Here is a 15,283-nt window from a genome sequence, read left to right as displayed (position 1 = left end):
AGCACACTTGCTTTGTGTGTTCCCAGCCTCCTAGCCTTGACAGATGCTTCCTTTTTCTTTTCGACTAGGCTCACAATATCTCTCGTTATCCATGGTTCCCGAAACTTGCCATACTTATCCTTCATCCTTACAGGAACATGCTAGTCCTGAATTCCTATCAACCTACACTTGAAAGCCTCCCACATGCCAGATGTTGATTTGCCCTCAAATATCTGTCCCCAATCTACATTCGTCAGTTCTTGCCTAATATTGTTGTAATTAGCCTTCCCCCAATTTAGCACCTTCACCTGAGGTCTACACTTATCTTTATCCATCAGTACCTTAAAGTTTACTGAATTGTGGTCACTGTTCCCGAACTGCTCCCCTCCTGACACTTCTACCACCTGCCCGGGCTCATTCCACAATACCAGGTCCAGTACAGCCCCTTCCCTAGTTGGACTATCCATATATTGTTTGAAGAAGTCCTCCTGGATGCTCCTTACAAGCTCTGGCCCATCTATGCCCCTAGCACTAAGTGAGTCCCAGTCAATATAGCACCCACCTCAACAACCATGTTACTTTTACATCTTGCCAAAATCTGCCTGCATATCTGCTCCTCTATCTCCCGCTGGCTGTTGGAAGGGCTGTAGTAGACCCCCAACATTGTGACTGCACCCTTCCTGTTCCTGAGCTCTACCCATATTGCCTCGCTGCATGAGCCCTCCAAGGTGCCCTCCCGCAGTACATCTGTGATATTCTCCTTAACCAGTAGTGCAACTCCCCCACCCCTTTTACACCCCCCTCTATCCCATCTGAAACATCTGTATCTTGGAACATTAAGCCTGCCAATCCTGTCCTTCCCTTAACCAAGTCTCTGTAATGGCAACGACATTATAGTTCCAAGTACTATTCGAAGCTCTAAGTTTATCTACCTTACCTGTTCCACTTCTCGCATTGAAACAAATGCATTTCAGTGCACCAGATCCTCTTTGATCAGCAACCACACCCTGCCTGCTCGTCCTCTGAGTCTCACTGGCCCTACTCTCTAGTTCCCCTTCAGTTAATTCACCGTTGCTTTGATTCCCACCCCCCTGCCAAACTAGTTTAAATCCTCCCGTGTGACACTAGCAAGCCTCCCGGCCAGGATATTTATGCCCTTCCAGTTTAGATACAACCGGTCCTTGTACAGGTCCCACCTGCCCCAGAAGAGATCCCAATGGTCCAAATATCTGAAGCCCTCCCTCCTGAACCAGCTGTTTAGCTACATGTTGAGCTGTACTATCTTCCTAGAAGATTGAAGATCACAGAGCGGGCACTGGGGGGGGGGGGGCCTGGGTGTGTGTGTGGGGGGCACCATTTGTAGCTAGGGGGAATGGAAATGTCCAGTGTCCGCTCTTCAAACATGTTGCCCCTGACCCGTTCAGGCGTTCAGGTGATGGGTGTGAGGGCGCTGTCAACAAAAAGACAGCAGTCATGACTTTGGCAGAAACTGAGGAACACCAGAGCTTGGCTCACAGCGAGTGATCATCACTCTCCTGCCTTGTATATTGACCCGCTGACAGTGCCAAAACAGGCCCATCAACTTGGAGTGATGTTACACAGACCCTTGTAGGGTGGAACAGAGTAGTCAGCGAATGGGGGTGGGGTTGGTCAGTGGGGAGAGCAGTCAATTGGGGATAGGAATGGGGGTGAAATGAGGTGAGCTGATGATGAAAGCCTCGTCCTATGAGAAGTGGGCAAGGATAAGGGTCTCCCTGGTCCTCACAGAATGCCGGACCCTCCCCACCACCTGTTCTCCATCCTCCGGCTGCTCTAGCGGGCCCTCACTGGGCTCATCCTCTAGCGCCTCTTTGTCTGGCTCCTCGGATGCTGCCGCATGTCCCTCCTCGTTCACGTCACCGTCTCCCTGCTGCTGTGCCAGGTTGTGGAGGGAACAGCAGACCACCACAAATTTGGAGACCCTGGGGGGGGGTGGTGTACTACAGTGCACCACCAAACAATTGAAGCATCGGAACCATGTTTTGAGCAGTCGGATGTACCGCTCAATGACAGCATGGGTGGTGTGGTGACATGGGTTTCGTTATATCGGGTCTTCGTTATATCGGGTCTTCACCTCGGTCTCCAGCTCCGCACTGGTGCCATCAGCCAGGAACTCAGCGGGTGCTCCTTATCCCCATGAGCCAACTCATCATCCTGGGGTGGTCCTCGAGGATGCTGGCGTCCCCCCTGTGGGTCTCTCCCAGGCCTGATGTGTGGCCGGGTCTGCAAGGTGTGTGGCAGTCCCCTGTAAATGGGCTGCTGCCTTCAACCTGCGTCAACCCTGCCATCGCCTTCTCTGGCCACCCCAGGAGCCCCTAGACCCCAGCTCCCTGCCAGGAACACACGGGATTCCGTACTCGTGTACCTTATCCGGGTCCACACACTCACCCTTTGCTTCCGAGGCTATCCGTGCTGAAGTCCAATCTTGGGTGTTTGATTGTTGGTTGCTGCCTCTGTGGTTCTGATGCCCCCAGTGTTCAGGCAGAATGTCCAGGCCTCAGTTTGATTGGAATGCTGGGTAATAACACTTGTCTGAGACATGGGCACGTGTACCCATGAGAATGCACTTGAGAATACTTTATTTGTTAAACGGTCAACAGTAACAAAGATTTGAAAACCAATTTTGTCGCATTCCGCATATCACACTAACCATTAAACAACAAGGAAATGCCACCGTTTTATATTGGTATAAATACAAAGCTATATCAGCTAATTTTTACAACAGAAAACACACGGTAGCATCCCTTGCAGGTTCATCAACAGAAACTGAGGATAAGCCTGAGAATGTGTTATCTTGTCCAGAACTTTGTCGTAGAAGTGATCTGTCCATCGATGTGTTACTTGTTCCACATATCAGTGCCATTCTCCATCCAGGAGCCGCAGCTGTGCAGGCCCACCCACACGGCCCAATCTCACCGGAACCAAATCCTGGCATCCACATATTCCACTGGTGTTCAAGAAGCAGTTGAACATCCTTGACTTCCAGCGTGTTTGAACCGCGGTGATGTGCCAGTTACATGCAGCACTCACCACACCAGCAACAAAAGTATCAGTAACCTGCAAAAGCATTTCTTCAACAGCATCATAAAGTGGCTCATTTAGATCAATGTCATGCACCAGGTCCCGCAGCATCATCTTACTTCAAACTGGATTATCTTCTGGGCTCATATGTCCCTTGAGCCCGGCGTTCCAGGACCCAGGTACCTGAGAGACAATTGTCCTTCTTTCCGGCTACAGAAAAGGAAAGTAACGGCAACTGCAGCCTCAAGGCATTTGCAGCCACCAGCAGGAGCAAACAGCAAACAAAACCTGCAGCTGTTCTCATATAACTAACAATGCCAATTCCTGATTAGCAAAACTTTCAGCCGAGTTGCCAGAGGCTGCTCTCTGTCAAAGGGAGTTAAAGTGACCGTCAGTGTAGAACCAAGAACAGGGCCGAAAGAGAAAATGCTGGAAAATCTCAGCAGGTCTGGCAGCATCTGTAGGGAGAGAAAAGAGCTAACGTTTCGAGTCCGATTACTCTTTGTCAAAGCTTTGACAAAGAGTCATCGGACTCGAAACGTTTGCTCTTTTCTCTCCCTATAGATGCTGTCAGACCTGCTTGAGATTTTCCAGCATTTTCTCTTTCGTCTCAGAGTCCAGCATCCGCAGTAATTTACTTTTACCAAGAACAGGGCTCTGTCCTGGAGGTGTTTGGTAGGATAGACGGGCAGCAGCTGCAGCTTCCCCTGTTATGGGTATACACAGTATTGTAGGATGGCCTGTAGGCCCCTATGACACCCAGCCCCGTGACCTGGCCAGTCCCCCCAACCCGAGGGGTCCCCCACCCTTCCCGAGCACTGGGGCAATAGCTCCAGTGCCCCTGGGCTGCATGCCAGGGAATGCAAATGACCACTCACCTCCTCAGCCCTCCTCAGCAGCGAGAGTTTCCCAATTTGAAAAAGGAGTACTAAATGACGCCCGTGTGACCTCTCACTGGGGAACTAGTTAGTTCCCAGGAGGCTGTTAGTTTTGACTTCCATCTCGCTAATGAGATGGAGATTGGTCTCACTTGGTGTCTTGCCACGTCTGGGCGGGATTCTAGAACCAGCCACCGGGAGCAGGCCGGTTAAATCGCGAACCGGTTCGCGCGCGGTGTGGATCTCGATTTTGGCCTCTCCCGCTATTTAACCGGCATGCCCGGATCCGTACCAGGCACAACGCGGCCTTTAAATTGCACCACTAATTTAGGTTGTCAACTTGCTATCAGATTAATAATTATTTTTGCCAATGATCTTAGTTTGGATTTAACGTTATTATTCGTTCTCCTATCGAGTGGCGACTGCACAGGGATGGGAACACTGTGTGTTGGAGGGCAATCCGGGCCTTTGGACACAGGGTGCCAGTTGGTTACAGATAGCAGAGAGGGGAATCCTACATTCTTATACTATCTTGTTTGCAATCACATGGGTGTGCATGTGTGTGTGTGTACACGTACATGTGTGTGGTATGTATGTGCGCATTTGTGTGTGTGTCTTTATCAGGTTTCCTGTCATTGATGATGCAGGTTTGGGTGGTATTTCTATTTTGGGTAGAATGCATGGATTGCCTATTTAACTTGCTTGAAGCTTAAGCCCCAATTTCTTCATGGGTGGCTCCTACAAAACTGGAGTTGTCAGGTTCACCATAAGTAGCAAAGGTTGGTTGAAAAGCAAACCAAGCACTAGGTTTTACACCTAGAGGGATATCAATGAAAAGTAGGGTTATATCAAACCTTGGTTCGACCACACTGAGAGTACTGCGTGCAATTCTGATTGCCATGTTAGAAAAAGGATCTCGTAGCACTGAAGAGGGTGCAGAGAAGATTTACAAGGATGATACCAGAACTATGTTGGCATTTGTATCAGGAAACAATTGGCAGGCTGGGTCTCTGGCTGGGGAGTGAGCTAAAAGAAAATTAAAATTATGAAAGGTTTTGATGGAATGGATACCGAGAGAATGTTTCCTCTTGTGGGGAAGAGCATAATTAGAGACCATCAATATAAGGTAGTCACCAAGAAACTTAATAGGGAATTCCGAAGAAACATCTTTACCCAGTGAGTATTGAAAATGGGAAACTGGTTACCACAGCGAGCAGTTTATGCGAATAATATGGATGCATTTAAGGGGAGGCGAGGCAAGCATTTGAGGGGGAAGGGAGTAGAGGGTGGTGTCATGGGAATGTCATTTCAAGAAATGTTTGTCTTCTCAAGTGGCTGCAGTGATGTCATTGTGTGGTGGGGAGCTGAACTCTGGATCTGCTTTTTCCTTTTGTTTTGAGCTGGAAGCGTTTTTTGACTTGAGTTTTACTTTCGGTTTTCAGTTGGGGAGCTGCCTCTAAATCAAGAAGTATTTTGGTCTCTCTCGCTTTGCATGCTAAAGAATATCTCCAGACCACATGATAATTTCAAAGTAATACGTGTTTCTGTAAGGAATGCAAACCTACTGTTTTTGTAGGAAAAAAGGGTGTTTGGCTTATGGATCTTGTTAGGAAAGTTATTAAGGATTACCTATAGAGTACTGTATCTTTGTGGCGGGTATTTTTGTTGGTAGTTGATAAGATGTTTACTATGTGTTTATAAATTGTTAACTGGATTCATAGAATAGACGTTTTGTTTAAAAATACTTAAGATCTCTGTTGCATCACCCACACTTGGAAAGTGGGGCCTTGTGCTCCTCATAACCAAAATCTATTAAAAGTTGTCGGTCAGGCGAACTCCATGATATACTTTGGTGTTCTCTAAACACTGGCCCATAACAGTTGTAATTGTCACTTTAGACGAGGAACATTGGGAGGAGGCTTGAGTAGCGCATAAACACTGGCAAGGATTAGGCCAAATAGCCTGTTTCTGTACCATATATACTTCAAAATCAGTTACACATGCAGAGCAAATTAAATATCTCACCTTAGCTGTCAGTGTCTCCCATCTTAACTGAGCACTTGAAAATGAAATGACATGAAAATCGCTTATTGTCACAAGTAGGCTTCAAATGAAGTTCCAGTGAAAAGCCCCTAGTCGCCACATTCCGGCGCCTGTTCGGGGAGGCTGGTCCATCAATTGAACCGTGCTGCTGACCTGCTTTGGTCTGCTTTAAAAGCCAGCTCTTTAGCTCTGTGCTAAACCAACCACCTCAGCCAACACTAATAAATCTGGGGCACCCTTGATTGAATTGAAGGTAATAAGTGATGTCGCAATTGTATTGATGTTGAATAAACCTTTCATAGGCTACACCATCAGCAGAACAACCTGACTGAGCTGGTAAACCACTTCCAGCCAGGCTGGCACAGTGGCGCTGTGGTTAGCACTGCTGCCTCACGGCGCCATGGACCCGGGTTCGATCCCGACTCCTGGTCCTAATCAGAGTGGAGTTTGCACATTCTTCCCGTGTCTGCGTGGGTCTCGCCCCCACAACCCAAAGATGTGCAGGCTAGGTGGATTGGCCACGTTAAATTGCCCCTTGATTGAAAAAAAAAATTGGATACTCTAAATTTAAAAAAAAACGACCTCCAGCCATTAGTTGTTGTGGAAGAAGTGATGTGCTATCTTCACATTAGTGTAATCTATTCAACTTCTTTGTGTGCATAAACTCTGCAGGCCATGTACTAAATTAATGAAAAAACATGAGGAATTAATGAGCTTCAAAGGAAGGTGTCCATGTATTCTCCCCACCATTCAACCCCATGTGCTATTAAACATTATAGCAAAGAGAAACTCTTGCCATTTGGATCCACAATTCTCCTGGCATTGAACTGTTTAAAATGTTCTTTGTTGGCTCAGTGGTGCCATGGGGCTAAGGTAGCTTGGGGGAGTTGATGAACACGACTGTACAAGAACACAGTGCATAAACCACTGTGCATTCTGGGCTACTGACCGTCTCAAACTAATGTTCATTTATTTGCCTTGCGCTGTCAGATTCGGCAAACCCGTCCTTCCATGGATCATCTTGTCAGGACTTTTTAATAAAAACAATTTTAAGAAAAAATTACCAAGTAAAAATTAGTCGCCTTTTCAAGTTATTAAAATTCTTCGTGACAATTTGATTTTCAAATGTGCCACTGATGCTCAGATTTGTTGTAGGAATTTTTATATAATTCTTATAATGTAGATTCTTTGAACACACTACTTTCTTCCACTGCTTTAATATCGCCGATCTCTGTACTGCATCTCTCATCAATGTCATTGTGATCATTGGTTATCTTCCGATTGGCATCCAATCCTCCGCCCTCCTAAATTTCAGGTGATCCATAACGCCTACTGCCCATATCCTATCTCAGACCAGGGGCTGCTCACCTATTATCCTTGCCCTTAATTTATACGGACTCCCGGTTCCCCAACATCTCATTGAGATGTGGCATCACTGCTTAGGCCAGCATTTGTTGCCCATCTCTAATTACCCTTGAACTGAGTGGTTTGTTAGACTGGGCCATTTTGTTTCTAAGGTCATTTAAGAGTGGTTCTGGAGTCACATGTATCCAGATTTCCTTCCCCTAAAGGACATGAACCAGATGGATTTTTATCACATTCAACAATGGCTTTGTGGTCATCATTAGATTATTAGTATTTAAATTCCAGATTTTTACGGAATTCAAATATTACCATCTGCCACGGTAGGATTCGAACCCTGGGACTACAAGTCCAGTGACAATATCACTACACCATGACCTCATCTGGACAACCGGATTCAGGTTGGCACAGTGCTGTCGTTGCCAAACTAAAAACCGTGATGCGGTGGCATAACCATGTGACTCGCAGGAAAAGGACCCTTGGATTCACAGACTGGGGGTTTAAAACAGGCCTTTCCTTCTCAAGGCTCATGTTCTTGGATTTTTGCTTCATTCAGGTTGCTATCTAAGCACATTAACATGTTCGAATGAAATTCCTTCCTTTCGCTAACTAAATGGAGGTGTAGAGGGTCAACATTTATCTGATTGCACTAGGAATTGGTTCACTAGCGATCCACACTCAGCATTTCAGAGTTATGGTAGTGCTCTTAAAAACAGCGTGCCTGTCGTATCAGCAGCAAGTGATGGGGTTTAGTTACAAAATCATTGAATCATGTTTCCAATACCTTTGGCTTATCGAGCCCTTGCTGGTTAGCCAGTTCCACTACCCAGGCTCTTCCACCATAGCTTGGCAAACTCATTTCCACTTCAGTTCCCCTTTAAAAGCCATGGCTGAATCTGCCTCCATCACACTCACAGGCAGCATATTCCGGATGGTAACACACACTCGCCGGGGATCCACGTGTGCAGAACACGTGGACATGACAGACAGGAAAAGACCATTTGCTCCATCAAGCCTGCCCAGCACCACACCAACAACACTTCTCCCCCCCCGGCCCCCCCACATCCCCCCCTGCTGTGTGCTCCTTTGGGTGAGACAGACCAGCAATCAGTAAGGGACGTTGGGGGAGAAAAAAAGACGATGCACCAAGATCTGTTATTGAATAAAATACACAATGTGGTCAGACCATAAGAAAATCTGCTTTTCATTTGTGGAAAGGAAGGCAGGATAATAACCTATTCAGTGATAATCACTCACTCATAAAGGAAAGTGAAGATTAAAATGGACAATAACCATCTATCTATGGGACCCACAATGGTGGTTTCAGTCAGCAGATTTCTCTGCAATGAGTACAGTGAACAAACAGCTTTTTTTTTGTTTTTAAAAAAGCAGCTCAAATATGGTCATAATCACTTCAAGAATGTACCTTAACTATTATCAGAATGTCAGATTGATACATGATTCATGTTTTTTACTTGCATGCTTTTTTTCCTAATTCAGGCTCAATTTAGTTCCCCAAAATGTAGCTGACAGACTATTATCTTTTCTTAGTTGTATCTCATTGCCTACCTTTAATGAGCTTGCAGTTCATGGATAGAGAAACAATTATGTTGCTATTTAGAATATAAATGAACTGCTTGCCTGGCCCCTTGCCATTGGCTCGGACCATTCAGGGGATGGTTTTTTGTGTGTGTATGTGTGTGTGACTTGCAACCCCTGATGTGAGCCTACCCTGAAATGATCAGTCCAAATCCAAACAGTGTAGAAAATTGCAAGCAAAGGCAGGCACACTTCTCCTGTGAAGCTGGAAGCCTCCCATGCTGCCGAGGCTGCCTCTCGATCAGATGCTGATTGCTGAGCTTGTGATTTAAGACAGCCGTTCGGTCCCCTCCTGATTCCCCTTCGTCCGTCAGACCCCCGAGAACAGAACAAGTGCCTTCGAGGAAATGATCGGCGTGAACAGTGTGCAAGGGACCGGCAAGGTCCGGATGCAGAGCGGAGGGTCAGTGAGGTATCAGCGGGATGAGTTGAGACACCAGCCTCGCCGATCCAAGTCACTGAAGACCTCCTACTCCTCCGAATTTTCAACTGCCCACCCTCCGTCCAGCAAGGTACCAGGGAGAAAATACAAATATCATCCCACTTACTGGGAAATGCATGCGCAGGCATTGAAGGCAGTGAATGGTTTTTACTTAACTGTTTCCTGCTGTGATAGGAACATGATTAGTGTATTTGTCAATGGTATCTATTCTATCTAGGCAGCATTTTTGATCTATTATGTCCATTTCTTGACTGTGGCGTGCATCTGTTATTTTCTCTGTTCGGCTTTCTCCGAAGCTCCACTATGACAAAACACAGCCCTTTCAGTCTGATTTAACAGCTTCCCTAACTAACTGCCGCATTTAATTTCAGGCAGAAAGATGGTAGAGGTCTAATATTTAAGAGCTCTTATTTCCTGGTTGATCATGAAAGAGGCAGCACTCATAATTTGTGGTATAGGAAGGGAATATTCCATTTCTTTGAAACATGAAGCACCTACATCTTTGTTTAAAAATTGCTCCGTAGAGTAATCCAGGGCATAAAGCAATGCAGCTGTGCCTCGTATAACAAAGAATTGATTCTCAATAATTGGAAATCTAAATTTCCCCTCCATAATCCGAAATGTCTGCAGAGAAATGTTGACTGGAGATTCTGGTTCAGGTAGTTTGCTGTGTGTAATATGCATTTAATTTTTGGGTGTGAATGCTTTACTGTTTGGCAAATGAACCTTTTTTCTGAATAATGCTTTTGGGGAAGGGTGTAGACTTGGGCCTGAATCTTTAACCCACTTAAAATGCTGATGGTTTTATTCTTTTGATTACTTATAACTTAGCCTTACACCTCCGACTGAGCCTCCCAGACGTGAGTACGTCACCTGTGCAATCTCTCGGCAGAATCTTTCTTCTCGACTTTTCAGCCATGTCCCGGTTTCAGTCCTCTTGTCTGGGTTTATAGGGAGGAATGCTTGCATTCACCTGAATCAGCAAGTAAATCTCCAGAGGTCTCTTGGCACTTCACCTTCCTGGCGGCTTGGCAATCTGGTTAACATTTGCCCAAGCTAAATCGTGTTAGTTCTGCAAGAATGCTGAATGAGCAAAGCGCATTGGAGGGAGGATGACATGAAGTGTGTCTAATCGACGCAGATTGTTTAATGTCACAGAAAAGAAAAGAATTTGCAGGAATAAATCTTTTGCTTACAGCTGACCTCAAATCCCATACACCTATTTTGTTTACTCCCCTTCCTTCTCATTTTCATTTTTGCCGGGATTCGGATTCATCCCAAAATTGTGCTTGGAATGTTGCTGCTTCAAAGTGCAGACACCAGGAGTAAAATTGGCATGCTTTAGGCAGCTGATGAGTTAACTGGTAACAGATTCAGTTGAAGTTAGCAAAAATGTTGTGTTCATAACAAGTCTATCCCAGTCAGAGTCTTCATAGCGACTTTCTGAAATGTCTTCAAAAGGTCTTCGATCTTCATGGCCAAAAATACAGCAATCTCGCAGCAGAGGATAATTGTTGCTGTGACGACATGTCCAATCTTGTTCTCAAAGTACTTTTCCAATTTTTTTCAGTAGCTACAAGCAAAACTTCAAATGAATATTTCTTTTCACGAAGTGGTCTTGGGGAAATGCAAGACTTTCATTTCTTGTGTTCTGTGGCCGAGTATAACTGTAATGTTTTCGGAAATGTTGATAAAAGAAATTGAGTCTTTCAGATGAGTTGTAAGAGGACAGAGGAAATCCACTTGCGTTTCAGCAACAGTGGGTAGTTATACATTATCATTTGCACCTACCACCTCAGGAGAGCTATTTTAAAGAAAAATATCTTTCCCGCTTAGTATATTAATCTAGTTATTGCCGTGATTTAATTTGAGTGTGTGTTACAGCACAGTGCAGTAATTGACAGCTCCTCAAACAACAAACACAATTAAATGACTTCCATCTTCTGTTTACATTGCAGGCATTGTACAATTCAATCAAAAACGAGAAGTTGGAATGGGCAATGTAAGTACTGAAGATGCAATTTTCTGCAGATGTGTCTTTTTAGAGTTGTGCATTCTGAGCATCCACGTCGCCCTTTTTAAAAAAAAAAAAAAAAAATTGGGCTAAATTACATTTTACTTGTGGTATTAACCTCAATGCACCTGAATAAGCTATAGTTATTCAACCTGTTTTATTTCCATGCAGGCAGAGGCATTTTCTGCCGAGCACTAACTTAACACCATTGCCTTAATTTTAGCTTGTGCTGGGGGAACAATGAGTTGAGGAATGTACTTCACGTTGGTCCTTGCATTGAGCATCAGTTGGGGTGTGAACCAAGCCACACTCTCGTACATCACCCTGATGGAGTGCCGACATTCTGATTTTGCAGAGCACAGCTCGCTGCACCGGTCTTTTCTCTGGTTTTGAAAGGACTTTTCAAAAAGGAAATGTTAAGTAGCCTGTCAGCGAAAGTGCTAAATTGGTACCAATTGAGCCGAGCGCATTTCACTGAAGACGCTCTGCATATCGGGCAGTTATGGAAACCTGCTGTGAGAGGGTGAATGCTTTAACCCTCTTAAGCGGCGTCTCGCATTTTCATTTCATTTTTGTCTTCCCTGTTCCTGGAACTTCGAAGGTTGAAGCGAGTTTTTGTCACTTGTTCACATGATTTGGCTTTTATCATTTGAATGTTAGCTTGCCAGCCAGATATCTTTAGATAGAAAACTTCCATTGGACCTTGGCTTCCTCCTCATCTACTTGCTGCATTTGATGCGCTAAACCTCATTAAAGCCATTACTGTCTCTTTCATATACCTTGGACTTGCCTCATCACTGCTCCCTTAAGTCCAAGGGACACCAACATGATGGATATGGCAGACAACAGGCTTTGGCCCTTCATCACAGAACTGGCTGAACCACATAGAATGCAACTAGGCCCCGTTCTCATCTGCCAAAACTCTTCACTATTCTAGGATTATCCTGGAGTTCAAAGATAACCCCGGACTGCTTTTCTTTCTCTACTCCAAGCAGTCGTCTAAAACCCTTCTCCTGTCTCCACCCTCAGCTCCAACAATAAGTGCGACGAGCTCCTGGACTTAATGTCACTAAGATTGGGAAAATGTGATTATCTGCCTCTGCCGCAGCCCCCCCCTTCACTTAGCCCATTAGGCCAAACTTCCTATATGGTTCCTCCCAGCCCTAGTACTGGACTGGAACCTTTCTCTAATTTCTCTCCCCTTTTATCTCATGCCCCCTCCAAGCTCATCTTGCTCATGATTCCGCCTCCTGCTCTCAACCTTAGTCCCACTCAATTACTGACCCATACAATTTTGTTCATTGGCTCCCATGTTCTTCATGATTCTCTCTCCTCGGGTATCATCCCTCTCCTACAAATCTGCTGTCATCTCCCCTCAAAAAGGAATGCAACCTTTGATCCCTGCATCCTTACAAACAAAAGGCCCATGTCCAACCTATCTCTCACTCCCCCCACCCCCTCCCCCCCTCTCACAATCCCCCTAAACGTTCTTGGGAATGTTGTTGCCTCCCAAATTTGTACTTGTCTTTCCCAGAACTCCCATGTTTGAATTCCTCCAATCAGGTTTCTGCTTCCAACATAGTACTGAAATGACTCCTATGAAACTCAAAAATGGCATCTCATGTGACTCTGTCTAAGATAATCTCTCCTTTCCTGTCTTCCTCGATCTGTCTGAGGCCTTTAGCACAGTTCATCACACCATCTTCCTTCAATTACTCGCCACCATCTTCCAGCTCAATGTACTGTTTCCATTCTTATCTCTCTAATTATAGCCAGAGAATCAATTATAGTGATTTCTCTTCCCATTCTCATAGCATTACCTCTGGTGTTCTCCAAGGGTCTATCTTTGGGGCCCTCCTAAATCATTTCCTCAGTGATATCATCTGGAAACATCAAACACAACAATGCCGCTTGTCTGCTGATGGAACAAAGCTCGAACTCACCACTGCCTCATTGCTATCTCTAAATTGTCAGATCGGGTGTCTCATTTCCTCTACAGAATGAGCAGAAATTTTCTCCCAACTAAATCGCAGAAGGACTGAAGCTATAGGACGGGATTTACCGGCTGTTCACGCCTGTGGGATATTCCAGTCCCACGCCGGCGCACGAGTTTCTCGGCGGCGAGGGGTGCAGTCACCAGGAAATCCCATTGACAACGGTGGAGTCGGTAAATCCTACTGGCAAGCTACCTCTGCCGCTGAAAAACAGGCAGAGTGGTTGGTAGCTATCCTTCATAAGCTTGATGTCATCCAAATTCTGCTGCCCATTACCTGACTCGCATCAAGCCCCGTTCACCTTGGTGCTTGTCCACTCACATTGGTAGCAGAGTGGTTAGCACTGCTGCCTCACAGTGCCAGGGACCTGGGTTCAAATCCGGCCTCAGATGACTGTCTTTGTGGAGTTTGCACGTTCTCCCCCTGTGTGTGGGGGTTTCTTCTGTGTGCTCCGGTTTTCTCCTGCAATCCAAAGAAGTGCAGGTTAGGTGGATTGGCCATGGCAAGAATTGCCCCTTAGTGCCTGAGAATGTGCAGGTTGGGTGGGATTATGGGAATAGAGCGGGGGAGTGGGTCTAGGTAAGGTGCTCTTTCAGAGGGTTGGCGCAGACGCGATGGGCCTAATGGCCTCCTTCTACACTGATGAGGTCTACCATGCGGAATTAGTGAGGTCTCGCGACGCTAAAACTCAGTAGAAATTTGAGTTAAACTTCCCGGATCCAAACAAGAGTCTTTATTGCCTCTATTTGGTTACAATTAGGAGAAACTTAAATCTATTCTCAATAAAGTCCGGCTAGCAAAAGGACTTAAAGAGAAGTAACTTGTACACAAGTTAACTTTCAAAATAATACAGAGATGGTTTCTTGCTTACGGCAAAACAGCTTGCATTTACTTCAAGAGTTAGAGTGGAAAAGTGAAAACATGAAAAATAGAGATAGCGAATAGTTAGGTCAAAGTATAGGATGAACCCGGAATAAAGATGGCCGTATGGACCATCATGTTTATCGGAAATCGTATCAGTCTTTAGCCATCTGTCTACACCTCTATGTCGTCCTAATTGGTTTGGGTTTGGATCAAATGTATTTGATTTGACGGTTAGCTGTCAATCATTAATGTGCAACATAAGTTCTGAATGTTTCATGTTTGAATATTTGTGTATGTTATGGATTGCGATTTTGTGCTATTATCAAGACTAGTTTCTACTGGTTTTCTGCTGACTCCGCTTTATCCACATTATGAACAATAGTGCCTTCATGTTGCTATGGTGTCTGCTTCGTCCTTGATCAGTTTACTGGTACAGCTCATGTCATAATGTCAAACTGTCTTTGAAAATATGTTTGTTAGAACAATAGCTTTTTCATCTTTGCTTAGTAAAAAATGTTGTTTTAATTTCCAATGAATTTATGCATGTGTCAGGCTTATTGTGTCCCTGTTGAAGCTGTGTGTTTTATCATGACCTGCGGTTCTGAGTGCTGAAATCTCAACTTAAAATAGGTAAAACTGGGGCTTAATATTTACACTAAATAGCCATCTTTTACCTATCAGATCTATCAGGAAATAGTCGGTTCCTATCTTACACTGTCGGGATTCTGGGGTTCTCTGGTTCAACATTGGCATCTTGTTGAGCAAGGCTTCGGTCTTAAAATTCTCACCTCTGTTTTCAAATCCCACCATGGCCTTTCCCCTCCCTATTTTCCCAACCTCTCCAGCTCCACAAGCTTCTGGGATATCTCCACTCCTCCAATTCGTTGAGCATCCCTGATTTTAATCACCCTACCAGTGGTGGCTGTGCCATCAGCAGCCGGGGCTGCAAGTTCTTGTATTCATTCCCCCAAACTCTTGACATCCGTTACCTTGCTTTCTACCTTGAAAGGTAGAATGTGGGGGACCAGCCGGGAATACATTGGACAAA

At 45.2% G+C, this 15,283-nt stretch overlaps 1 protein-coding gene across 6 annotated transcripts in view; it reads left to right on the top strand.

Annotated features, from left to right (window-relative positions):
• The window catches only part of LOC140408348 (PH and SEC7 domain-containing protein 1-like), a 613,055-nt gene that overhangs the window by 570,717 nt on the left and 27,055 nt on the right, over positions 1–15,283 (top strand). For all 6 annotated transcript variants that reach the window (XM_072495423.1, XM_072495424.1, XM_072495425.1 and 3 more), the window contains one exon: positions 11,322–11,365. In XM_072495423.1, the coding sequence (XP_072351524.1) occupies positions 11,322–11,365 (44 nt within the window). The remainder of the gene's footprint in view (positions 1–11,321; positions 11,366–15,283) is intronic.

The sequence above is a fragment of the Scyliorhinus torazame genome, chromosome 3 (genome assembly GCF_047496885.1).
Source record: "Scyliorhinus torazame isolate Kashiwa2021f chromosome 3, sScyTor2.1, whole genome shotgun sequence".
Lineage (NCBI taxonomy): Eukaryota > Metazoa > Chordata > Chondrichthyes > Carcharhiniformes > Scyliorhinidae > Scyliorhinus > Scyliorhinus torazame.
Note: the sequence above shows the minus strand (reverse complement) of the source record. Positions and strands in the feature narration are given on the sequence as shown.